This window comes from Brachionichthys hirsutus, chromosome 22, assembly GCF_040956055.1.
Source record: "Brachionichthys hirsutus isolate HB-005 chromosome 22, CSIRO-AGI_Bhir_v1, whole genome shotgun sequence".
Taxonomy (NCBI): Eukaryota; Metazoa; Chordata; class Actinopteri; order Lophiiformes; family Brachionichthyidae; genus Brachionichthys; species Brachionichthys hirsutus.
The window spans coordinates 2,828,890-2,856,497 of record NC_090918.1 but is presented as its reverse complement, the minus strand read 5'-3'; the positions used below and the strand labels follow the sequence as shown (position 1 = coordinate 2,856,497).

Here is a 27,608-nt window from a genome sequence, read left to right as displayed (position 1 = left end):
ATGGCGGCGGACCCGGAGCCAGACTGGCTGTCGTGCCTCCCCCCCTCATGGACGTGCGGCGTGACGCGCGACGGGCGCATTTTCTTCATTAAGTACGTGTCACGCGGACGCGCGTTCGTCCTCCTCTGTTTGTCTCCGTTCGGATTCTCCGTTCACCATTTCCCGTTCTTGTTTCCGCCACAGCGAGGAGGCGCAGAGCACGATCTGGGTGCATCCCGTCAGCGGGGACGCTGTCTCCACGGGCCACCGGAGAACCGCAGGTGAGGGACCGCAGCACGACTTTACGCGCGTGGACGCGGCGGCGCGCGAGGGAAGGGCGTCCGCGTCAGGGAGGACGAGGCTCTCGGGGAGACCCGTGGAAGTGAAAACCGTCTGGCGGTGCGTCCGCCCCCCCCCCCACGCCCACGCCCGCCTCCCCGCTCCCTTCACCCCACCTGGACTTGAATTTCAAAGTTCTGTCACGTAGAATCGATGACGCGGATTCCCTGCACGAACATTTGATTTGATAAACGTGTCAGTGCAGAAATGCATTTAATCTTTACACACACGCACACACACACACACACACACACAGCTGTATGTATGCACCAATGTGCGACTGTTCCACCACAGAGAGGAGGGTGATGGGTGGGAAGGGTCGTTTTCTGCAGAGGGGGGGGGCAGCTCGAGTGTCCAAACAGAACGCATGAGTAATGTTTAAATATCTGCTCAGTGTTATAAACAGGCTGTGGAATCTCACCAATGGGCGTGTTTGTGGTTCTAATGCTGCATTGCTGTGCATGTGTGTATGTGTGCAGGTGTGTATGTGTGTAGGTGTGCAGGTGTGTATGTGTGTAGGTGTGTATGTGTATGTGTGCAGGTGTTCATGTGTGTAGGTGTGCATGTGTTCATGTGTGCAGGTGTGCAGGTGTTTATGTGTGCAGGTGTGCAGATGTGCAGGTGTAACCAGTGTCGTACCTCTTCTGCATGTCCTGATTGTATTCCTCTCTGTTCTCTCCCGTCTTTCCAGATTTACCAATGGGATGGGAGGAAGGCTACACCTTTGAGGGAGCTCGCTGCTTCATCAAGTGAGTTAACATGAACGGACTGAAATGGGATTTGATGGGGGGGGGGGGGGTCAGGCAGCTCAGAGGTGAAGTTCCCCTGCCTTTCTGCTCTGCTGGAGGGACGGTCCAGACACCTGTTTAACCTGTGTGATAGACGCAGCATCCTGACTCTCCACCTGTTTAACCTGTGTGATAGATGCAGCATCCTGACTCTCCACCTGTTTAACCTGTGTGATAGACGCAGCATCCTGACTCTCCACATGTTTAACCTGTGTGATAGATGCAGCATCCTGACTCTCCACATGTTTAACCTGTGTGATAGATGCAGCATCCTGACTCTCCACATGTTTAACCTGTGTGATAGACGCAGCATCCTGACTCTCCACCTGTTTAACCTGTGTGATAGACGCAGCATCCTGACTCTCCACCTGTTTAACCTGTGTGATAGACGCAGCATCCTGACTCTCCACATGTTTAACCTGTGTGATAGATGCAGCATCCTGACTCTCCACCTGTTTAACCTGTGTGATAGATGCAGCATCCTGACTCTCCACCTGTTTAACCTGTGTGATAGATGCAGCATCCTGACTCTCCACCTGTTTAACCTGTGTGATAGATGCAGCATCCTGACTCTCCACCTGTTTAACCTGTGTGATAGACGCAGCATCCTGACTCTCCACATGTTTAACCTGTGTGATAGATGCAGCATCCTGACTCTCCACCTGTTTAACCTGTGTGATAGATGCAGCATCCTGACTCTCCACCTGTTTAACCTGTGTGATAGATGCAGCATCCTGACTCTCCACCTGTTTAACCTGTGTGATAGATGCAGCATCCTGACTCTCCACCTGTTTAACCTGTGTGATAGACGCAGCATCCTGACTCTCCACATGTTTAACCTGTGTGATAGATGCAGCATCCTGACTCTCCACCTGTTTAACCTGTGTGATAGATGCAGCATCCTGACTCTCCACCTGTTTAACCTGTGTGATAGATGCAGCATCCTGACTCTCCACCTGTTTAACCTGTGTGATAGATGCAGCATCCTGACTCTTCTGTCACTGTTCAGCTCTTTCTCCTCAAATGCACACACACACACACACACACACACACACCACACACACACTCCGTTGGAGACATTCCTTCTGTGGGAAGCAAGTTAGACAAACAAGAGTGACTCAGACGCTTCTTTTTGCAGTGAACAGGCTTGACCTGTTGCTGTTTTGCTTTGTGTGCATCTTTTGTGTGTGTGTGTGTGTGTGTGTGTGTGTGCACGCGCGCAGGGTTATAGATGTATGCAGCTCTTGGTGAACATTTGCATACATGTATATTTTGTGGACCTGCTTGACAACAAAAAATGCCCCGTAGCCTCCCACACCTAAGAATGGTGAACGCGCGCACACACACACACACACACACACACTCTTTCTGTCTTTGGCAGTTTAATTTGTGCTGACTCTGACACAGCGAGTTAATATGGATATTATAAATACAGTCCAAAACACTGCATGCATGGACAGTACGGGACACGGGGTCTGAGGACACAGCAGCAGTGACGGGACGGGACACGAGGTCTGAGGACACAGTAGCAGTGACGGGACGGGACACGAGGTCTTTGCTGAGCTGAAAGAGCAGCATTGACTGTGAACAATGAGACAGTCTTCGTCCCTGAGTCGGTTTTCTGTTGGGCTGGTATTGGACCCCTCGTCTCCGTCCTCCTGCTGCATTCATGGTCTCTGAATGTCGGGTGACCTGCAGCCACACCGACCAATCTTCGGACGGCAAGAATGAATTCCGTCCTCTGTCCCTCGGGTTGACCCGGACTGGACCGACCCAAAGGAGACAAAGGCCCCCTCAGTGTGTGATCAGGAGGGCTGTAACGGATCACGATGTCCACGCGACCCGGTCCAGCCCGAGTGATTCCGCTGGCGTTCAGCAGTTTCAGTTCCTCTGGAGTGTTTGTTCTTCTAGCAGCATATTTAACTCCTCTGAAGAATGGCACACCGGGGGGGGGGGGGGGGGGGGGGGGCAGCCGCTGCTGCCTCCACAGGTGTCCCACAGGGAGAAGATGGCCGTCGTATGTAAACCGGCCGCTGGGGGGGCGGCATGAGGATGAAGATGAAGATGAAGATGCTGTCTGCCTGTGTGACCTTGGGATGTGGGTCAGGGGTCAGTTCTTAAATCAACAGGTGCTCTGACTGAAACCTTTTAGGAGCAGCAGTCGGGTCGGCGTGACACTGATGAGCAGGTAGCGTGTAAATGATCAATGATTCTGGTCAATGGTTCTAGTCCTGCTTGTTTCACGTTTAGGTTCTGATCAATGGTTCTGATCAATGGTTCTAGTCCTGCTTGTTTCATGTTAAGGTTCAGATCAATGGTTCTAGTCCTGCTTGTTTCATGTTAAGGTTCTGATCAATGGTTCTGATCAATGGTTCTAGTCCTGCTTGTTTCACATTTAGGTTCTGATCAATGATTCTGATCAATGGTTCTAGTCCTGCTTGTTTCAAGTTTAGGTTCTGATCAATGATTTTGATCAATGGTTCTAGTCCTGCTTGTTTCACGTTTTAGGTTCTGATCAATGATTCTGATTAATGGTTCTAGTCCTGCTTGTTTCACATTTAGACAAGACAGCAGCACTGCCCCCAAGAGGCTGTAGGTCCTCATCACAGGCTAGGCCAGGTCTGATCCACCCTCTGGACCTGTGCAAGACTGTCCTCTTGTCTTCTCCCCTGTGAGGAGGCGACGCGTGGAGGCAGCACAGGAGGAACGTTCCCTCGTCCCCGATTAGTCGTCTGAAGCTCGGACTCGTTTCAGACGGAGCTGGAAACGAGTCCGAGCAGGAATTGTTGCTTTCAGGATGACATGAAGGGACTTGCAAACCGCTGGTGCGAAACAGTCAAATATATTTCTACTCACCAATCTTGTAACCTGTGTGTTTGTGTGTGTGTGTGTGTGTGTGTGTGTGTGTATAGCTCTGGACATTCTGGTTTAGATTATTACCCATAAGCCCTCGTGTGTGTGTGAATGAGTGTCATTCTGAGATGCAGCAGTGTTGGATGTCTTGGATCTTAAATATCATTTAAATTTGTTTTATTTTTATTTCCACGGATGTCTCGTTGCTTCTTTTCCAATGATTAAATGAAATGTCTGAATCCTGGACAAAGGCTTAGGGTAATCTATATTTCATTCTATACTGGTAAATGCTCTCGTTCTTTCTTCTCCTTCCAGTCACAATGAACAAAAGGTCACCTGTAAGCACCCGGTGTCAAGCATCCCCTCCCAAGACAACTGCATCTTTGTTGTAAATGAGCAGTAAGTATTTAGCTTTTATAAGTAATACTACGACTTGGTCAGGAGAATAGAAATATTCATTCATTAAACCATATTTGCAGTGGGACAAATAAAATGTGACAATCTGTCCATTTATTTTTCTTTCTCTAACTTGTCTGCATTTGTGCTCTAAGATGACAACATGTTAATGGTTGTTAATGTGACCGTCTCCTGCCCTCTCCTCTCGGCAGCCTAGCCTATCATTTACGTTAGCCTATTTTATTACGTTTTATTAATACACACTTGACTGTTTATTCACGCTATTGTTCTGTGTCAAACGTCTTTTCATTGTTCTGTACCTGCACTGTTAACTTTGAGTAATTGGCTCCTCCCAGAGCATGAAAGAACCCCCCCCCCCCCCCCCCCCAACTTTAATCACACCTTGGATCTGGTTCTCACGTATGATATTGATCAATTAATTGTACTTCCACTGAACCCTTTTGTATCAGACCACAGATTCATCACTTTTAAATTTGTATTATTGGACTACGCTCCATCAAACAGAACTGCCTTGACTAGATGTCTGTCTGGTGGTGCTATTGCTAAATTCAAAGAAGTAATCCCATCAGCATTAAACTCTTTATCGAGCCTTAACATCACTCAGGAGTCGTGTGATAACTTTAGCCCCTCCCACATATATCATCTTGTAGGTGGTGCTGGGGACTTGACTAGTTCAAGTGTAGTTTTTATGTCATTGAGACATTTGAACGTGTAATTGAGCACAACGCCTTCCTTTTCCTTGACTTTCTGCCTGATCTTGTTCTTTCGTTGGGATGTGACTCCTTTGCGTGTCTCTCTTTTCTCGCTCGATTGTAGGCCGGCTCCTCAGGTTCCCTCGGCACGGAGAAACAGCTGCGACAAAAAGGAGCGTCCTACGAGCACCATGAGTGAGGTGTCAAGTTCGACAGGTGGCGCCGAGTACAGCACCTTCCCTGGCAGCCCGGCCCCTCCTCTCACCACTGCCCCCACCTCAACGTCATCTACCAGGGTCAGACATTCCTGAACTCTTTAATGCGACTGCAGCAGGCGGTTGAATCGGCATAAAGCTGGTGTTCCCATCTATTATTAGTGGGTAGGGTAGAGTAGAGTAGACTAGACTAGAATAGAGTAGACTAGAGTAGACTAGCGTAGACTAGAGTAGACTAGCGTAGACTAGAGTAGACTAGCGTAGACTAGAGTAGACTAGACTAGAGTAGACTAGCGTAGACTAGACTAGCGTAGACTAGACTAGCGTAGACTAGACTAGCGTAGACTAGACTAGCGTAGACTAGACTAGCGTAGACTAGAGTAGACTAGCGTAGACTAGACTAGAGTAGAGTAGACTAGCATAGACTAGACTAGACTAGAGTAGACTAGAGTAGACTAGAGTAGACTAGAGTAGACTAGAGTAGACTAGAGTAGACTAGAGTAGACTAGAGTAGAGTAGACTAGACTAGACTAGAGTAGGTCTTTATTGCCATTACAACAAGGGCAACAAATTGCAAAGCCCCCGATCAGTGCAAACTTCAAGAAGAATGAGATGCAAGGAAAACCAATACACACAATACTATAGGTGATCGCCCCCACCCCTTTGCTAACATGAGGTAGATTACCATAAGCAGGGGTATTGCTGTAGGGTATAAATGAGTGGAGTAGGCTGGGGCTTGCCCAGCTGAATAATACTACAGAATATTACGATACAGCTGGTCCTCACTTAACGTACTCATTTCACAGGGGCTCGGAGTCGTCGTGATGGGCTGTTATAAATGTAAAAGTATGCGCTTAGCGACAAGGACTTGCGGTTGCGACGAGCAGAATGACTGGCTGTGGACTACAGCTTCGCATTCAAGACCATCGTCCTCAGCAAAACAACTCGAAAGCTCCTCAGCCTTGGACTGACACCCTCCCTCTGGCACTGGATCCAGGACGTCCTTAAAGACAGACTCCAGGAAGTTAGAGTTTGTTTGTTTTATATATTTGCCTATGTATGGGCCGTATGCATGGGCAAATATATCAAACAAATTCTGAGCACACAAAATGTCTGCCAAGTCAGTGGTCAGCGGGGGTTTAGTTCAGTGACGGGGTCTTTGGAACGTCACGCCGTCGTTCAGAGAGGACTGGCTGTCCCGCTAGTTGGGACCGTCGGTTTATATCAATCCGTCTCAGAGGCTGAAGACAAATTGTGGAATTGTTAGTCTTTGCGTCTTTTGGTGGATTCAACACTTGAGCAGACGACTCATTTAGACGAAATCCGGTGTTGTGAAGAGAAGTGCAAAAACACAATGTCCAAGCAGGGCCGGTCTCCGAGGAGACAGAACTCAAATGTCTTGCTGCGAGTTTTATTTTCTAAAGTAATTTGTATACTTTGAGTATGTATTTACATTTACTACCATTTATTTTTTGAAACAGCTTTCTAGGTCTTCCAAAAAAATTCACAACTTTGGGAAGAGGTCCAACTCCATCAAGAGGAGCGTCGGTGCAGCGGTGGTGAAGAGCAGCTGGCTGTACAAACAGGTACCGGAGGCGGGGCTTACTGTGTGTGTGAGTGCTTGTTTGTCTGTGCGGCCCCGCGATGCGCTGGGATAGGCTCTACAAACTCTACAAACTTCCGTGACAGGAAAAGCGGAAGAAAATGGATGTTTCGTGTTCCTCTTGTTCCTGAATTAAAATGAGCCGTTCAGGCAAAGATTTCCTGATGACTGCAGACAGTTCGCCTCACTTAGCATACATCTGATCGAAATGTGATATGTTCTATTTGGTTTGTTAAATTCACACTGGTTTAATGCAACACAATGTTAACTAAAGAGTAAAAACGGCTTTGACTCCACCGAGTCCTTGTAAAAGACGATATTTGACCGTTGCAGGACAGCACAGGCATGAAGCTGTGGAAGAAGAGGTGGTTTGTGCTTTCTGACATGTGTCTCTACTACTACCGCGGTAAGGACGCACACACACACACACACACACACACAGCTGTGGAGTTTGTCTCAAACATGCACTTGTTTTAAAACTTAAAAACAACAAGAAGTCAAATCCAATTTTACGCAGTTCTTGTGGTACTACGCAAGTCTCCAGACGTCTGACAGCCAAAGTAGCATTTTAAAACATTGTATTGCACTTTTTGAAGCTGAATGATTGAGCAGAGGTCAACAAGAGGTCACGTGCACACATCAGTGTTATAGATCTCTGTAACCTGATCAACAAGTCCTGTGGAATGCAACTTCGAAGTAACACTAAGGTAGTAAGTCTAGTAAACACTGAAGTATGCGGAGAGCACAAGTTCTTCTTGGCAGCACGAGTTCCAGTACGTTAAGAGCTGGTGCACCGTCCGTAGGGTTAGGGGCTTCTCTTAGGGGTTAGACGGAGCGTTCTGATTGGATAGGATTTGGCGAACTATGGCGCCGATTGCTTTGACATGCTTATGAACATGTTTAACAACGCAGGTTTTTTCTGAAACGAAAGATATATGGTTTTTAAAACCCCGGCTACTTGTGTACATGACATCAGACACTCCAGCACTTCATCTCCTCTGGTTCCTTCACCAACATGCCCATTGAGGTCTGCTCCAATCACGACTCTCACTGCTCGAGATGCTCTGAACCTCTTCATCTAAGTCACTCCGGAACTTCTCCTCTAACTCACATCCTACCTGTGGAGCGTAAGAACTTCTCCTTCTCCTCTAACTCACATCCTACCTGTGGAGCGTAAGAGCTTCTCCTTCTCCTCTAACTCACCTCCTACCTGTGGAGCGTAAGAACTTCTCCTTCTCCTCTAACTCACATCCTACCTGTGGAGCGTAAGAACTTCTCCTTCTCCTCTAACTCACCTCCTACCTGTGGAGCGTAAGAACTTCTCCTCTGACTCACCTCCTACCTGTGGAGCGTACCCACTAACAATATTCAACATGACACCCTCAATCTCCAGCTTCAAACTCATCAGTCTATCCGACACTCGATTCTCCTCTAGAACACTCTGCACCAACTCTCCCTTCAAGATGACCCCTCCTCCATCCCTATTTCCATCTCCTCCTTTATAAAACAACTTGAGTCCTGCTCCTCAGCTTCTAGCCTTGCTTCCTTTCCCCCTGGTCTCCTGGACACACAACGCATAAACCTTTCTCCTCCTCATCACGTCCACCAGCTCTCTAGCTTTTCCCCTGATCGTCCCAACATTCAAAGTCCCTCCTCTCAATCCTGAACACTTCCATTCCCTCTTCTCTCGCTGCTGATGCACTCGTCTTCCTCCTCTTCTTCGTCTCTGCCTTTGACCCACAGTAATCCAGCTTCCAGCAGCGTCCCGTGGGTTAACAGCGCTGCTGGCAGTCGTTGTTAACCCGGGCCTCGACCGACTTTCTTATTTACGCTGATTTTCATGTTTCATTTTGGCACATCTTTACGCCGGATGTCATTCCTGACGCAACTCTCTGCATTTATCCGGGCTTGGGACCGGCTCAAGGGAGAAACTGGCAATGCTACGTTAGCTCTTGCTAACCGCGCTACCCGTGCTACCATGAGGCTGCATTCACTTAAATACATTGGCTTAAATGGGACTATTTTTCTTGTCTGTTTTTTAATGCAGATGATAAAGAGGAAAGCATCTTGGGGAGTATCCTGCTACCAAGTTTTCACATCTCCATGCTGTCGGTGGATGACCACATTGGCAGGAAGTATGCCTTTAAGGTAAAAAAACAGAACCGCATTCATTCATGGTTTTTACGGGTTTTGTTTCAAATTAATTATTTGTAAGTACATTAACACTCAAACTGTGACTGGCTATCCATGTTCAATGAACTGGGCCCATTGTCACTCACATACAAATTGTATTTTTGGTCTCCAACAAAACGGAAAGGCCATTTGTTTCCTGATAGAGGAACATCTTAGTCTGACATGTTCAGACAATATCTCCCTAAGAGTTTGACCGAGTTACATCTTATCACTAGCAGATAATGTTAAGAACTCTTTGAGCTCTGCATTCAGTTTGTAAGTATTTGGGTACACTTATAAAAGACTGTGGATACGGTAGCATTCGCCGTGTAGCCACACTCCCAGGCGGCGCTGCGATGCCTTGGCTGGTCCGGTTTGAGAAGAGCATTGTTGTTGGTGCTGTTGTGCAAATGTTCTAACACTTAACCCCACCCCCACACCGTCAGGCTACTCATCCCAACATGCGGACGTACGTTTTCTGCACCGACACAGAGAAAGAGATGGAGTCATGGATGAAGGTCATGACGGATGCTGCCCTTGTCCACACTGAGGTCAGGAGGTTGGTACTCGCCACACACGCAGATGGGACGGTTGTACAATGAAAGACTACCCAGAGCTTGGTGTTTCCTTCGTGCCACCACTAAAGTCCCCAAAGGAACACCTAAATACGTTGTTTAATGCTCACTTTCTGCTCAGCATTAAACCAACAGCCTGTTGAACCCAATGCAGGGCTGCAATCAGAAACCTCTTGAGAGTTGAAGGCCACAAAGCCTAACACTTACAATATATTGAGTTGTTGTTGTTGTGTAAAGGTTCTTTCTGTCTATCCAGACTAGACGAGTTGAAAGTGGAGCAGCAGCTGGCTCAGGAGATGAACCATCGAGTCCTAAACCAGCCTGAGATCCGGAAAAATGAACATAACCGCGAGCTTGTGCGACAGCATTCCTCATCTCGAGCTGAAGACAAGCTACACAAAGATCTGGGGAGAACCGGTTACCATGGGTACTATACCTTACAGAGAGATGGGGAAAGGTACGGCACCACTTGCATGGTACAGAAGGATGAAGAGAGGTTTCTCATCCACAAGGATGTTGAGAAGCACGAGAAATCATTGCAGCACAAAGACGGGGAGATCTGTGCCATTCAGGATCTGGAGACATATGCTGTTCAGAAAGTTGACGAAAAGTACATGGTAACACCAACAGAAGACAAACATGCTCCAGCTAGACTTGGGGAAAGGTTCATGCTCAATAGGGACGGAGAAAAATATGCTCTCCAGAACGTAGGAGACAGGAATACCCTTCAAAAAGATGGGCACATGTACATTAGTCACAAAGAAGTGAAGAGACAGCTATCACTAAAGGAGACGGAGAGACACTGCGCGATGAGGGACACTGACAATAAATGCACGAGACAAATAATGGACAAATATGGCATTTTGAAGGAGGTGAATAAAGGGCAAAAAAGCACTGCTCATACTGCTGTACAGAAGTACGCAACCATCCACGGTGGGAGTAGGCCTCGCTTCCAGGCGGACCCAAGTGCAGGGAGGGCTTGGAATGAGACCAGCAGCAGGATCCAGCCAGCCGCAGGGTCCGAGTCTCATTATGGACAGGCCAACCTCATCGTCCAAAAGCCTGTCCAAGTCAATGGGCCGGCTTCCGTACTGGGCACGCGAACTGGGGACGGCAGCCCAGCGGAGGTGGAAGGCTGTGGAAAATGCTCTGCTCCGATCCAGGAGCCAGAGAGGGGCCTCTCCAGGACCAGCTCGATGCAGCAGCAGGAGCACTGGGTCCATGCACCCAGGACGAGTGGACCGGACGCCAGGAGGTGAGACTTAGGAAATGGGTGCTGCTGGGGGGGGGTTGTCCACTCTCTTTCCTGGCAATCATGACACTTTCTCCCCAAAGTACCGGGAAACGTTCTGTTTACGCTGGCATTTGTACGACTTTAAACATTTCACGGCTAGCCCCGCCTCTTCCTGTCTTCTTCTCATGTAATGAACACCGATGGCTCACCTCTGAACTTTGTGCTTTCTCTCCCAGTGCTGCTTCCTACCAGACCTTACCCAGGAAAATGCCCAGTCATTGGGCCCACATTGTGCCCCGCTACCCAGAGGGCTACCGCACGCTGCCAAAGAAAACCATGATGAGGCCTGGGAGCATCTACAGCGTGGCAGGCTCCGTGTACGACCAGACCCTCCAGCCCACCTCCGCTTCCAGCGCCGTGGAGAAGAGGAGGTCGATCCGGGATGGCACCATGTGGCAGCTCTACGAGTGGCAGCAGAGGCAGTCCTGCTCCAGGCAGAGTGTGGCGCCGCCAGCAGGTGTGGATTTCACCAACTGATATTATGATATGACGAATATTGCAAAGCTCAATTCCAATATCCGATATTTAGTTTACTTTTTATTTTTTTTACTTGGTCGCATTATATAGTATACTGTTGAGTTGCACAATATGGTTTTGTTAACCATTGCTTTCAAGAAAACATTTATGTTGTTGCAGCATAATTTAAACAATGAGCCTGTAACAAAAGTTACTCTTCTGTTCATGTTAACAGCTGCACTTTTCATGTTTTAGATTGGTAATGTTGTTGTGGTCTGCTCTATAAAAGAAAATATATCTTGAATACTTTTCATGTAATATTATTCACATATATTCTGAATCTCGTCTCGTCTCGATCTCGTGAACTCAAATCTCGCGAGATGTCTCGTCTCGTGGAATTTGTGTCTCGTATATTGCCCCCGGGCCTTAGTTTTCCCATGTCTGGTCTAGAGAATACGGTATGTATATATATATATACACACACACACACACGCTGTACAGGTTCAAACTACTGCATTAAATATCAACTTTTAAAGGACTTTTAAAGTGTGACTCCACTTAAATGATCCTTTTGTTTCAGCCGTGGGTCAATACTGCACCCTACCCAGCACCAAAACCATGGGCAACATCTCCGAACACTCTGTGGCGCACTCCATCCCCCCCTCACCGTCTCATGGCCCCCTGGCTCCCTATGGTACTTTCTCCTTTCCCCAACAGCCGAATTCTCCCAATCCCAACAGCACAGACTCTGAGGCGGTCGCACCGCTCTTAAAGGGCGACGGGACGCTCGAGCATCGGCAGAAGGCGCACCTCACCAAGGTAGAGAGCACGAATGGAGTTAGTTATAATAGTGGAAGGACGGAATGGGGCTGTTAAAGTACATTTTTAGAATTAAGATATTTGCTTTTTTTTTTTTTTTACCAAAATGTACTAACAAGTACCTAAATACAGTTTTGGCATAAAAGCAAGATATTGTATCAATCAGTCAATAACTACTAGTCCATCTATCCGGCTTCTAAGTTTCCTACAAATAAATAAAGAGCTAGGGGCGTGCCCGAGACGTTTCAAATTCATCCCATTGCCGTCCTTCCCACAGTATGGCTACCGAACGGACCGACGATCAATGCCGCCTGTCCCGTCTCAGACGATCACCCCCCAGTCTCTGCAAGGCAAGACGGTGAGCATTACCGTGTACTTCACTGCCTCCCATGTACTCCACAACCAGTGAGAACATTATTTTGTCTGGTGTGATGCGTTAGAGTTTCCCTGACTCTCCCCGCTTCTCTTATCCCATTCTTGGTGTGTAATCAATGAAGAGAATGTTGGTAAAGTTTAGACATTTATATAAACAACAACTCAGGTTGGCGAGGAAAATCAGCGCTGAAGTTCGGCCATGTTCCTTGTGTCTGTTCCAGGGCGTGAACAAAGGACATCCTTCATGTAATCAATATAAAACTAAAACTAAATCCTATTGTTCAGTCTGCATTATATTGTGACATTCCCTACAGGTGTCTCCTCCAAGCTCGGGTCCTCCTCCTGGGAGCTTGAGGGTTCGAGCAGGATCTTGGCTGTCCCTGGGACTGCTCTCTTCTGGACAGAGATACCAGGACATTGTTCCTGGTACCTCTGTCCAGAAGAGATACCAGGAACATTGGTTTTCATGTTCTTTCTTCCTGCCGGTGATCTAAATTACACGAATTAAGGAAATCGGCGCCGATCGATCGGTGCATCCCTAAAGTACAGTATATATGAGTTGATTTCAACCCGAAGATGAATGTTGACATCATCATTGTGTCTTCGTTTCTCTGTCGCTCTGTGCAGCCTGAGGAGCTGACCCTGCTGCTGATCAAGCTTCGCCGGGAGCAGGCGGCGCTCGACAACCTGCGGGAGCACACAGTCGTTCAGTTGATGGCCCTGGATATGGAGGCGCACAACGCTAAGGTCAGCTCTAAGTGCATGCGTTGAATCATGGCTATGCATGTGCGTCAGTGCGTCTTCCCAAAAAGGCAGCCATAGTGGTGTTCATGCTGCGTGATTGGAGTTAACATCGCTTTTGGTGTGTTTGGAAAGTTTTTGTGAGAAGTATATACCCTAAACCAGGGGTGGGCAAACATTTTGACTCGCGGGCCACAATAGGTTCTAAAATTTGAGGCCGGACCGAGAACATATGGATGAAGAATTTGTGTGAGCTAATAAAAATGACACATGAAAGCTATTGCATTAAGGGATTTGGCCTTTTACAGGTAGCATTACCTCAAATGTATGAGGTTTAATTATAATACAATTTTATTTAATGATATAATTTGGACAAGTTTGGCGGGCCGGATTAAAAAGACCAACGGGCCGCATATGGCCCCCGGGCCTGGGTTTGCCCATGCCTGCCCTAAACTCATCCTTTTAATGCATTTGAGAAAACATCCTTCCCTCCCTTTTCTCCCGCTTCTCCGCTTGGTCACGGGTCTTCTGGAGCCTATCTCATCTTGCTATGGGCAAGAAGCGGCGTACACTTCGGATGCGTCGCCAGCACATTGCGGGGCCACTCGGAGACGGACATACTAACATACAAACTCCGCACACTGTAACGAACCCCGGTACCTTCTTGCTGTGAGGCGACGGCTCTACTCACTACGCCACCAGGAACTCAAACTCTACTCCAGTTCAGTGTTGTTGTTGTGTTAACCCAGGTGTTGTGTTGCCCAGGTGATGGGATCTTGGATTAGGATGTTGGGGATTAATGTGTGGATTTCTATCCTTTCTTTTGCCCCTTTATGTATTTGTTTCTTCCGGTCTTTGGAGTGGACGGGCGTGTTTCTTCTCTGCTCCCGCTCTGCTTTGTTATCTTTTGTCTCTTCTCGTCTGTCTGCTGACTTTTGCCTTGGACTCGCTGCCCGCTGGTTCCCCGAAAATAACTAAAATCATGGAATTGATTAGTTAGTCTCTCAGTGCGATTGACAAGATTTTTTCATCGAGGAGCGGCAACCCGGGGGAGCCGAGCTGCCCTGATGGGACCGTCGCAGCGGACCACATGAGGGATGCCTGGGACAAATGGAGAGTCGTCTGTCTCGTGGTCCTATCTGTGGAGGATGTTTGGTTATTTGGCTATTTGTCTCACTGCTGGTGGGGCATCTGCTAATTAGGATGGGAGTTGCCCTGGTGTACCGGAAAGTCTCCAAGATGGCGGCTTTCAAAGAATAAGAATTTCATAAATTGTCCATCGATCTAAAAGTGCTTTTGGGGGCTTTTGGGGAACCCAGTGGAAGAACAGAAGATGCTGGATATCATCTTTCGCCAGCAGGCGGAACTGTATGGGCACGTCGCCGCAGTTGGAAAGAACTGAAGTCTCTCCTTTTGTACTCGAAATGCGGATTAACTGGGAACCAACTGCCAAACTGGATCAAAATCCCGTGTTTCATCTGAAATTTTGGATTATTTTACTCACTACTGGAGTAAGAGAGAGTGCAACACGCAGCTGTGTCTCTGTAGCCATAACCTCTTCTCCCACGGGCAGGTCGCCGTGTTCTGTGGCTCCTATCTATCTTACACACATGAACTGAAGTGACATACACACCCCCTTCCCTACTGGCTAATCTGTTCTGTGCACCCTCCCACCTACGGTATCCCCAACACTCCAGTGCATGATTTAGTGGTCTTCTTTGTCCCTTTTCAGCTACATTTTACAGAATAAGACTTTAATTTTAAACATTGGCTATGGTGACAATTCCCACTAGATGACCTTTTTATTTGTCATCATCTAAGATCATGCCATGAAAATAAATTCCTGGAGTTGTATGCATTTTTTTAGCCACTTTAAAATCTATTTTCTTATTTTGTAAATATTGGCAGTGGTGCCGTTCATCCAATATACGAGTCTTTGTGGGACATCCTGACTTGTATTGCCAAAACGATGCAAGGCCACATTCTGCTGAGTCCGGATGCCACACTGACCTGCCTGCAGGAAATGTTGGAGTATTACATGAAACGTAATCCTGGCCCAACTCCTATAAGATATTTTAAATAAATAAAACATAGCGGTAATCAGTTTATATTGGATATCTCTTCATTGTACTGAATCACATTGGATTTCGCGATCAGGCAGAATTATTATTTAATATCTTTATTTAAAATCAGACGTTTAGATTACGTAAACTGAGGTCAGAGCAGGTTCTTCCGCTACGCCCAGCTTTTCCAACGGCTTCCTCTGAAGTCATGCTTTACAGTATATTCATTTATATTCCATTTAGGTACAACCATGAGCATGTGTCTTTGGGAATTAAGTTCCAAGTACCACAGTGATGTTGCTACTCGTTCTGAAGTGATCGATACTCGGCACCAGGGTTCTGCCAAACACCGTACATTTATTCAGAAATAAAAACTGTTCTGCGCTATCTGTGCGTGGCATCAGCAGCATACCTTTCTTCAGGAAGCATTCTAGTTATCATGAATATATTGCAACAAATATTCAGCGCAGCCTATTCTGTCATCACATTCTCCACCTTGTTTTTTCTGATCGATCTGCTCCTGTTGAAATGTGCCTTTGACTCTCCTCCCATCTGCCTCACTTTTCCTTCTTTCTTCAATATTTCTGTGGCTACTGCAGACTGATGTCCTTTCCCATCACCTCCAGAGGCATCTTATCTGCCTGGACGGCCAGGTGAGAACTTCAAAGCTTACTCCTGCTTGTTTCTACCTGTACTCTAAAATGTTAAAAATGAATCAAACAAAAATGTAGTTTTACATTTAGTCCGTAGTTTTACTTTATAATACGCATAATTACTTGTTAGCTCCTTGATGGACTGATAGCTGGCTCAGTAGTAGCTGTGCAGACACCAAAATACACAACTCAATATATGCTGTACACACTGTACACCTTTACTGGCTTATTTGTCTGCACCCAAGTACAGAAACCTTCAACGCCTCTGATTATTCCTAAAAGCCAGATATTTATATACTTTATGTACTTAAAGTAAGACAAGAGTAGACAATAAACTAAGGGTACGGCAAAATTTAAATATTTTCATACAAACATGATGGGAATTATTGTGTGTGTGTATATATATATATACTGTATATATATATATTTGATTGGTTCATGGCCTCTCTTGACCACAATTGGTTCTGAGGGTTTTGTTGTAAGCCGATTTCGTAGTAAGTCGGCCCATGTTAAATTACTGTAAACTTATGCTGCGTCATGATTTGGTAAATGAAGAGTAGAAAGAGACGATGTCCATCATGTCCTCTCTGTAGACATCGTGGGTGAGACCGCAGACTGTTGTACACTCAAATTCGCTCACTCGCTTTCCGGTATGTCGTAAAAACACGTCGTAAAAAACGACAGACCGCTGCGGTCGTAAAGCTGGAAAGTCGCACAGGTCGTAAATCGACGCCCCCCCTGTATTGATAATGTGGAAAAATCACCATGAGCAAAAAAGAATAATTGGCTGGACTTCTTCAAGTTTGGTTGAAGACTTTTCTCCTCTCACCGAGATACTTCTTCAGTTCTGAGAGACTGGTAGAGAGCCCAGATACTTGTACTCCTGTTGGAGGGCCTATGTACTTGTACACCTGTTGGAGGGCCCAGGTACTTGTACACCTGTTGGAGGGTCCAGATACTTGTACTCCTGTTGGAGGACCCAGGTACTTGTACACCTGTTGGAGAGCCCAGGTACCAAAGGACTGAAACCACCAGGACCATGAGACTCCTCAGGAGTCATTAATGTTCAGGGTTGTTGTCCCCCCCTCCCTCGTGTGAGCTGTTATGTACCCCCCCCCCCTGTTGTTTAGTTTTGCCTTGTAGGTTAGAACTCACCTTTTCACAGTTCCTTCCTCTCTAAATGCAGTTGTTCCGTTCTGAAAAAGTCCAGAGTTCCTGGGACAGCCACAAAAAAGTCCAGATTTTTTATTGCTTAATTTTTAGGTGACATTTGCGGTTAATCCACCTCTAATATTCCCTCGTAGTACAAGAGTCGTTTGTCATTTTGATGCTAATCTGCTCATCACAAGATAGTGAAGCGCATTGCTGCTGCAGAGTGTCGTCTGTCAGGGGCTTCCTCCTGTTCGAGATGCTGACTCGCGTTATTAGACCATTGTCTCCTTGTCTCCTTGGTGCATCGCTAGAGGAAGGAGACTGAGCCTCTAATCGCCATGATTCACGCTATGATCGAGAATTCTGCACCGAGGCCGCAACTCTACCAGCAAGTAAGGTCTTTGGCAGGTTCTAGCTTGAGTTGGTGTCCAGACAGTCCATTTGTCTTTTGATCTGTGGATTATGTTAAAGGTTTCAAAGTTGTAATCTTTATTTCATCTTCAAATGAGAAGTATCCAAAGTGTACATTTTGAGGATACTTCTTTAGAATAAATATATTTCATATTTAGAAGGTAGAATAATATCAAATTCTGGGAACTGGGGGTTTGTATATTCAAACTGGATATTGTTTCCAGATGAACTGGAATGGCGCTGACTCGGTCTAGATTCCTGCCCTTGTAGTCCAGTAGTCCTCACATTCGCCCTAATCATCAGCCTTTTGTTTAACACACCGGATGCAGTCAGTTCATCAGCCGGCCAACATTCCCAGACGTCATCATCACGTTGTATTCAGGATATATCAAGTTGTTCTCATGTCATTGCTTTCTGCTGATACTGTGAGACGTGGCCTGAAGTGAGCATGGCTTATGGTGGAATGTAAACTGCCATCATTTCCATCTCTGCCTGTCTGTTTATGCGACGCTGTCCATCGTGTCACCAAAGGGCGGTTTGGATGTCCGTCTTTAAGGGTTCACTTTTTCAGATAACAAGTATAATGCTTTGATCATTTAAATGTGCAGTTTATTTTTGGTTACACTTTTGGCTGCGTTATTTTGGTAACGTAATTCTGGGTCCAAAATCAGTTGAAAATACACATCAACTCAAGATTCAAGATACTTTATTATCATTATGCGAACATGATAAAATCGTGAGCAGGCCCTCGGCTTAAGGCACACATCGTAACATAATCAAATCAAACTAAATTCTCTCTCTTAAAGAATTCTCTATACATAAAGAGAGTGAGAATCACAGGCATTGGTGCAAAATAGCAACAGCAGCACAGCAGGGCCGGCATAAAGCGTCCCAGATCGCTACGAGGGAACGACTGCTTTCACAGCCCGGGGGAAGAAGCTGTTCCTGAGCCTCGCTGTGCTGCTTCTTATTGTCCTGAACCGCTTCCCCGATGGGAGCGGGACAAACAGTTTGTCGCCCGGGTGGGTGGGGTCTGTGGAGATGCGTCTGGCCCTCCTCTGGACTCTGGAGGTGTAAACTGAGTCCAAATCAGGCAGACGGTGACCCACAATCCCGGTCGCAAGTCTGCTGCTGCTGGTCGTGGCGGTAATGCCTGAACCTGCTAGTAGACCACCAGAGTCCTATACTGTGGAGACAAGGTGAGCCGCTGCTCCTCCACATCTGGTCAGGACGCCTCCTGGACGCTGTCATAGGGAAGGTCTTCCAGGCGTGTCCATCTGGGAGGAGACCCAGAGGCAAACCCAGGACTCACTAGAGAGATTATGCCTCTCGGTTGGCTAATCCTAAACGCTTCCATTCCCTCTTCTCTCGCTGCTGATGCACTCGTCTTCCTCCTCCTCTTCGCCTCTGTCTTCGACCCACAGTAATCCGGCTTCCAGCAGCGTCCCGTGTGTTAACAGCGCTGCTGGCGGTCGTTGTTAACCCGGGCCTCGACCGATCCGGTATCAATTTCTTATTTACGCTGATTTTCGTGTTTTATTTTGGCACATCTTTACGCCGGATGTCATTCCTGACGCAACTCTCGGCATTTATCCGGGCTTGGGACCGGCTCAAGGGAGAAACTAGTGATGCTACGTTAGCTCCTGCTACCTGTACTACTCATAAGGCTGCAATGGGCATATTTAATCAGCAACACTGTTATTGCTGTCTTAATGTGACTGATTGATTATTGATGGATTTTCTTTTTCCACTGAAAGAAGATGCCGTTAGCAGTTAGCATCACGGGGTAACGTTTCTGTTGACAGAGACATAGATCAGGACAGAATCTTGAGGTTATAAACTCCAACCTCTTGTCCACTTTAGGGAATTATAAATATTATATTATCATTATATTGTACGGCAGCATTAACTCCCAAAATATCTGGATAAACAGCTTAAAGGAATAAAAATCAACATGTACACACTCCCTGCCTCTGCAATAAACAGCAGGAAACATACAAATCTTCTTTAGTCTCTCATTTGTGGGGATCGTTGTTCTACAATATTTTAAAAAAAAAACAATCAAGAGACAAATGTTGGAATACTACATCTTCTTTCACCTCAAATACATCAAGTATTCATCGAGAACTCCATACTCAGATTACTTTGCTGTCCCCCGCCTGCCCGTCTCTAATTGTGCGTCCTCCTTTCAGATCAGTCCAGATGACAACAAAGACGCCTCACTAATCCAAAGTACAGGAGAGACGGACGTAGACGTAAGACGAGCACAGCTAGTCGTGAAATAGTTAATAGTTTCAAGGAAAGTTTAGTTCATGTGTGTGTGTGTGTGTGTGTGTGTGTCTGTGTCAGACTAAGCTGAGTCGACTGTGTGAGCAGGACAAGGCGGTGAGGATCCAGGAGGAAAAACTGCAGCAGCTGCATAGCGAGAAGGTACAACTGTTAAAGTGTTTATCCATGTTGGTATCTTTGTGTGTAGACTTTGTGTATAAGTAATTGTGTGTTTATTGTACAACAGCGCACGCTGGAGGCGGCCCTACTGTCTGCCAGTCAGGAGCTGAGGGAACAAAGCAGCTCAAACACAGCAAGCCTGCTTCAGCAGAGGGATGTACTTCATCGTGGCCTTCTCAGCACCTGCAGAGCGCTGTCCAGAGTCGGCACTGTGAGCGCCGGCGACACACACTCGACACACTGTGCGTGGGTGGGAGGAGCCATGGGTGGGTGTGTCCAGAGTCGGCACTGTGAGCGCCGGCGACACACACAAAAACGTTCTCATTTGTTTGACACTGCCCCCCAACTGGGAAGGAGAGACTGGGGGAGGGGTGCGTCCCTGAATTAGCTGTCGCCACGCAGCGGGTTTGGGGTTTGAATCCTGTCTGTGTGGACAAGATGTTGCAGAGAGACAGTCCAAAACCTCTCTGTTCTGTCTGTGTCCCCCCCCTTTAAGGAGCTGGAACGGTCCTGGAGGGAGTACGACAGGTTGGGAGCGGATGTGACTCTGGCTAAGTCCAACCTGCTGGAACAGCTGGAGGCTCTGGGCAGCCCACAGGTAGCATGCACAGAGCCCCAAACCGGCGGAGGAGGAGGAAAGGGGCGACCCATTCTCTAACAGCATGCCTGGTGCGATTCCTCAGACGGAGCCTCCGAGCCAACAGCACATCCAGATCCAGAAGGAGCTGTGGAGGATCCAGGATGTCGTGGAGGCCCTGTCCAAAACCAGACCACAGCGGAGCACGCAGAGCAGTAAGATCCACAAGTTATACCGTTTGACATTGAGGAGGTGTCGTTCTTAATTATTCCTATAATGTAAATGTAGTGTAGATTCCATTTTGGTAGCAATATTTAATATCAAAGCCTACCAAAGATGGTGGAGTTTTAAATGTGTTTTTTTGCTTTATCTTTTGCTTCTGAAGTGTCAATCCAGTCTTTTCCATATTCAGCAGGTTGCCTCGGTTCCATGCCGCGCTCTGGTCTGCAGACGAGTAAGGTAGGAACACAGAGCACACGCTATTATCCTCATTGCTACCTAAAGGTCGCCTCTGTCTATCTGGTCCGTCGCGCTTTGTCTCTTTTTAAAATGGTTGACTGTTAGGCAAGTTGTATATTTCAGGATTCATTTCATTATTGGACTCGGTCAATCGAAAACCTCAATATTTAAGCAGGTAAAAGTACGTTTTGGGCATTTTTAGAAGAATATATATCTGTGAACACTGATTGGGCAACTATTTGTGTGCAGAATTATTTTGCAGCTAAATGAAAATGGACATTTTTCAATAAATTCCAATAAAGTAAAAATGTACAAATAAACATTTCTAATCATTTACCAAAAAAATATTTTTGCAATCTATAGTCTGTCAAGTTCTTGATTTGTTGATCAACTTTATTTATTTTTTTGGTAATAAGATTTTATTTAATATACAAAATATAAACAACAGTGAGCAGACAATGACAGAAAAACAAACAGCTAATAAAATTATTTAAAAAAAAGCATACCAAAAAAAAGAGAAGGGAAAGACAAAAAAATAAAACATGGGAATTTTGTTTAAGTTCTTTTAGTTTCAGATATGAACGTGTGTTTCCTGAACCTTTGTTCGAACAGTATTACGGAACAAATGATGTTTGAGAACCGAGGTTCCACTGTATTTTTGACAAAGGTTGACTTGTGAAATAATACTGAATCTCAGATATGCGGAAAAGATGAATATTTGATCGTACACAATACTGTAAAAACTATAAGACTGATTGTGGGATTATCAGGCTGTGACAAGTACAAACAACAATATAACCTCTGGGAAATATATGGGATTATAATGCCAAGTATTATCTGAGATCAGCCCAAGCTACATGTGATGATGTCATACAGCTTCTGGTTTCTGGTACAGCACGATTGTTGTTTAAACCTGGCTTTAGTAGAATTGGGATGCATCTTCTTAGACGAATACTTGCTAGCGTGGTTTCACTTTCATGCTGTTACTATAAAAATCACCTTGTTTTTTTATAGTAACAGTGGTCTGGGAATGTTTTTCCCAGATAATTCCCTGTTTCCCATTACCAACTTCCTGTGATCTGGGAATGTTTTTCCCAGATCACAGGAAGTTGGTAATGGGAAACGGGGAATTGTTCCTTATTATTACTCCTTTTGTAGGACTTTTCCAACCCGTTAAATAAACAATCCCTGAAACGTTTTTTAGTTTCAGGCATTCGTAATGCTCAGTAGCAGCAACCGTTTTTACTGATCAGTGTTTTTACGTACCTGACGAACCAACTGCCTTCCTTGGAATGAGACCAGCTGTATTAACTGTCAACAGGCAGTGACACCACTGCCTCTCAGTCCTCTCAAGGAAGGCAAGCGTGTACCTCCCTGCCCTCCTCTACCTGAGTACCATGACTCATTTGAACGCCTACCTCAAGTGCCCCGCCCCTCGCGCCTCGGTGGCCGCTTGCCACCCTACGTGCCCCGCCAGGAGCTCCGCAAGGCCAGCGGCAGGAATGGAGTGCGCAGCGTAAGGATCGCTAAAAACCTTCATTTGCTCCCATATTTGCTTTCTCCATCCATGGCTGCTGTCCAAACCCCTCAGTAAACGCCATGTATCAGATCGCATGTGGATCATGGACCACGGATCAAGGGTTCTCTCCGGGTTCTCCCCGTGTCTGCGTGGGTTCTCTGCGGGTTCGCCCCGTGTCTGATATGTGCCCTCGCTCCATCTCTCCATGGTCACACCTGTGCAGTCCTGCTGCTGGCAGGTCTGAACAGACATTGAACGCGTCAGATTCTTTGTGCGCTCGTCTCTTTTTGTGTTTGTTTTCATCATTTTTAATTTTTCACTTCATCTTAAATGGCTGATAAATAAAAATTCCATTGTTGGTATGTGTCAAAGTTGTCCAGTTACTCCTCCAGCCAGTGCTTCTTCTCGCCTTCACCTTGTGCTGTACTACAACAGTGTTGCTTTGAAGGCTGTGAGAATGCTGTCTGTTGTGTAGAGGTCATTGTATGTTATGAACCTTTTACTGTTTGCTTATTAGTATAGAGAAATATATCTATTTAAAAACTGTGATGTTACAAAGTGGTGCTTTTTAGAATGGAATTGCACCGTATTGTCATTATACACGGCGATGCAAAGAAATTAAACAGGCGCTGCACTACAGGTCAAGTCGAAGCAACACAAGAGACACAACCGATAAGTATGAATAAAAACAAAATCAAGTATGAGGTTCGTAGTGAAATTATACATTCAATTGAGGTAGTTATTGCTGTAAACACAGTGATAAGTCTTGAATGTGAAGTGGGTGGTTATAATGGTTATGTAAGTCCGTGTGGCCCAGGGGACGCAGCTGTGAGACACTCTGGTGGCATCTGATTGACCTGCAGCGCCCCACACACACACACACAAACACACAAGATACAACGAGGGACGTGGTCAAACGCCTTCTCCAAATCCACAAAACACAACCAGTGCCTCCAGGGTGGGGCTCCGTTTGCCCCGTACCGGGTAACATCACGACCCTTGATTTTTGTCTATTCAAGCAAAATAACGTTTACACCCTAATCCCGAGTCAGGGACCATTTCGTTACTAAATGTGATTTCGATCTTGACACCAAACAGGCAGATGAGTAAAGCGGTGAAAGCATCTCGGCTTTGAGAAATGTATTTATTTGGCTTCTTGATTCTGCTGTAACGAAGAAAATGTCGGCAGCACAAACCCAATGCAGAGCGGTTTGTCTGAAAGTGCCTTTCTGTGTGAACCTGTGGTCTGATTGAACTTTCCCCTCACAGCAAGCGCCAGACAATCGGTTGTATAAGAGTGAGCCCGAGCTGACCAGCGTGAAGGAGGAAGTAGACGAGGCCGGTGGCGGGGAGAAGGACAAGAACGAGAGGAAAGACGCCACAGAAGCCGAAGGTACTCGTGCGTAGAAAGACACACAGTACCACGTTCACTGTGTACCCGAAGCGGCGATGCTGAGGAAATGAAAATGTCCTGCTGCCTGGTGGTGGCCGACATCATAGACAACACCTCCAACCCTCTTCTTCACACCTTAAATAGCATCCCATCAGGGGTCGCCACAGCAAATCAACCTTCTGGTCGATTGCATGTTTAAATCTGGTAAAGTTTTACGCCGGATTCCATTCCTGCCGCAACCCTCCGATTTATCCGGGCTTGGGACCGGCTCAAGGGAGACGCTTCCGTGCTACCTCTGAGGCTGCGTTGGGACCAGCAGGTTGCAGTGCAGCTTGATACAGTCTAACTGCAGATGGAAAAAAAGACCTAAGAAATATCTAGGGCAGCGATGGGCAAACATTTTGACTCGCGGACCACAATGGGTTCTAAAATTTGACAGAGGGGTCGGCCAGGATGGATGGAGTGTTTGTGTGTATAAATGACTTGTAGAAGCCATTACATGAAAGGATTTGGCCTTTTACAGGTAGCATTACATGGAAAAGGTCAAATGAATGAGATTCAATTATAATAAAATCTAATTTAATGATATAATTTGGACAAATTCGGCTGGCCGTAGTTTGCCTTTGCCTGATCTAGGGTGTCTGAATCTGTCACTGAAGGAGCTTTTGCTAAAGCTTATATATTTTCCTGCACTAACAGTATTTAGCCTAACTGCAGTGTTTGCTTGCTTATGTTTAACTAACATGGTTTCACGGCGTCTCTCCAACAGTTGACATTGTTCCTCCCAGTCCCGAATGTCCCATGAAAACGCCAGAGTCCTCCACCATTGCCTCCTACGTCACCCTGAGGAAGACCAAGAAGACTGAATCCAGATCGGTAGGTTTTGTGCTATGGGATCAAAAGCCAACAACTGCTGAAGAAGTTTTCTGCATATTTCTTTGAGTCGGACGCGAAAGACTTTTATCCGAAAAGATACATTGTTTGATAATTGATTCAGCGCTAGCAGTGTCCGAGTGTCCAAGACACACGGCGGGAACTCAGATGAAACGACAAAGTCGATCACTGACCACTGGCCGAGGGTGTCCTGGTGCCACGCGCACTTACGGACATCCAAGGTGTTCGTTATGGACACACTGTGATTGGCACAGACGTTCAACAACAGAACACCACTCCCGTTCAGGTCAGGGAGGCCGTTCGTCCCAATCACCCCCCCCTCCAGGTCTCACTGTCACTGCGCTGAAATCCCCCAGAAGAACAATGGCATCTCCGGTTGGAGCACTATCCAGTACCCTTCCCGGAAACTCCAAAAAGGCCGGGTACTCAGGAAGTGATTTTGATAGACATGTGCTTTGCACAATTCTAAAAACATTTTTTTTTTATTGCGTGCGTGCCTGTGTGGACCTGAACTCATGATTCATTCTAGTTTCGTTTTATGTCTTTCAACCGTACGTTTCATGACATTTGCTCTGGATGAATAGTTTGATGCTAAAAACCTAGATTTCACCGATTATCATCCTGAACAGGATCGCCCCAGGAGCGCGCTTGATCAGATAGGACTCGGGGATCGAGAGGTGGGCAGGATGAGGATGAGTGTGGAGGAACAGCTGGAGAGGATGAGGAGGAACCAGCAATCCTTATCTCGCCGAGAAAAGAAGAGAGAAACTCTACCTCGACCATCCTCCCTCAACCAAGAAACCCCTCTTGTTATCCTGCAGGTGATGTAATCAACCGTCTCCACTTCACCCTGTCCTTTGCATCGTCCTCCCCAACACTCATGTCCTCCCTCACTACGTCCACGTATCTTCTCCTGGGTCGACCTCTAGCCCTGTTCCCTGGCAGTCCAATCCTCAGCATCCTTCTACCGATATAGTCCCTGTCTCTCCTCTGGACATGTCCAAACCATCAAAGTCTGGTCTCTCTGATCTTATCTCCAAAACGCCCTTTTCTATCCATCAAGATGGCGTGTTGTTGAATGCATATTTCAATCTTTTTTTACCCGGATGCCATTCCTACAGGCGTCTCCTGACATGCTTGTGCTTTAATATGCAGGTGGGACAGGGACAGGAAGAGCTGAATGAGGCAGTGCAGAGGGACAAAGACATGGCCCTGCAGAATGTGGAGACCAGCAGCTTGGACAATCAGGTACTGTGGAGGACATATTCTTTGTATACAGGCTTGTTGAAATACAAGCAGTACCTGATGACATCATTACTCAACGGTTCTGATTTAAATTGAATGATGCTGTATTCTATAATGTCCCCTTAGTTGTTATGGAATGATCAACCCTCGGAGTAAGCGCTAGTGAGCTAAGCTAACAGTTACTAATCTACATTAATGTAGCTTTCACTGAAATCAGCCGCCAGACGAATGTAGCAGCGAGACATTGATAAGATTATTTTATTTGATTATCAGACTAACCAGAAGGCAGATCTTTCTCTAGAAGAGAAAAGCAACCTCATTCCAAAATGTACGAAATGTAAATCCAAGTTTCAGACGCTTCAAGTTGATGAAACCCAACATTAACCTGGAAATAGTTTCCTTTTTAAAACGACGGATTCGTGTAGCATTTGCTTCCAGATGTGCACATCCTCAGATCCTGGCCTGTTTCTTCTCTTTTCTCCGTCATGAATGCGAACATCTGTCTCAGCTGTGTGTCGGCCAGAGAGCGGCGATTCTCCAGCTGCATCCGACGCCTCCGACGCAGCACGCGCCGTTCGTACAACTTCCACCCGTCCAGGACGAAGAAAGCAGAGCGCAAGATCTGAACAGCTCGCCGCCGGACCCCGAAGACGGGTGTGTGTGTGTGTGTGTGTGTGTGCGCCACAATACTAAATCGTATGCTGCTTTCTGTCAGATTTAACACATTGTGATCTTTGCAGCTTCCAAACTCCTGCGACGCCGAGCCCGGTGCCGAGGGAGGAGGAACCCGGCGTGACGATCCAGAGCAGCGGAGTAGAGCAGCTGGAAACGCACCGGCAGGAGGACAGGAAACACAACAACAACATGTTTGCATGTAAGTGACGAGCTTTCTGTTCCACGCATTCATTATTATTGTTGCTGGTCTCGTCAGTCCATTCATGATGATCCTTGAAAGGAGACTTTGAAGCTGCACTTGTGTTTCGGGTTTGTAGACCCCCCCGGCTCATCTTCTGGAAGGCCCCTTTAGCGTCAGTGATCGGCATTCCACTGTTTGATTAGCCCTCCAGGTCAGGCTGTCATAAACACCTTCATCGTCTCAGGCACGCCCCCCCCCCCCCACCAGAACTAGGAAAGATATGGACTGAAGAGGGAGGAGTCTACCTCCAGGGCACTGCCGAGGTGCCCCTGAACAAGGCATGGGGCAGCAGGTCGCCAGCCCTATGCCCCCGCCAGCATGCGTTTTCAATATGTGCTTTTACATGGACAAATTTAATCTGATTAAAAGCCTGATCGGAATAAAAATGCTTCATGTACACACCCAAATCAATGGTTTTCTGCTCCTAAGCCACCTCTCTTAGGTAAAGGGGAGTCACATGACCGATGCACATTATAAACTCTTACTTCTGTGTTCATCCTCCATGTCTTCTCCTCCTCCCTGCAGCAGAGGCATTCACCTTGGTGAACAGCGACACGTGA

General features: G+C 46.6%; 1 protein-coding gene across 1 annotated transcript; it reads left to right on the top strand.

Moving 5' to 3' along the window:
* On the top strand, positions 1-27,608 carry LOC137911067 (pleckstrin homology domain-containing family A member 5-like). Its single transcript, XM_068755488.1, has 30 exons — positions 1-92; positions 184-260; positions 1,010-1,067; positions 4,275-4,358; positions 5,193-5,364; positions 6,765-6,869; positions 7,220-7,292; positions 8,934-9,034; positions 9,505-9,617; positions 9,890-10,888; positions 11,104-11,384; positions 11,964-12,202; positions 12,480-12,560; positions 13,205-13,324; positions 15,981-16,034; positions 17,498-17,578; positions 19,790-19,852; positions 19,947-20,027; positions 20,113-20,256; positions 20,542-20,643; positions 20,729-20,837; positions 21,038-21,081; positions 22,403-22,597; positions 23,870-23,993; positions 24,763-24,869; positions 25,517-25,708; positions 26,043-26,135; positions 26,641-26,786; positions 26,873-27,006; positions 27,574-27,608. The coding sequence occupies exons 1-30, from the start codon at positions 1-3 to the stop codon at positions 27,606-27,608; spliced, it is 4,299 nt and encodes a 1,432-aa protein (XP_068611589.1).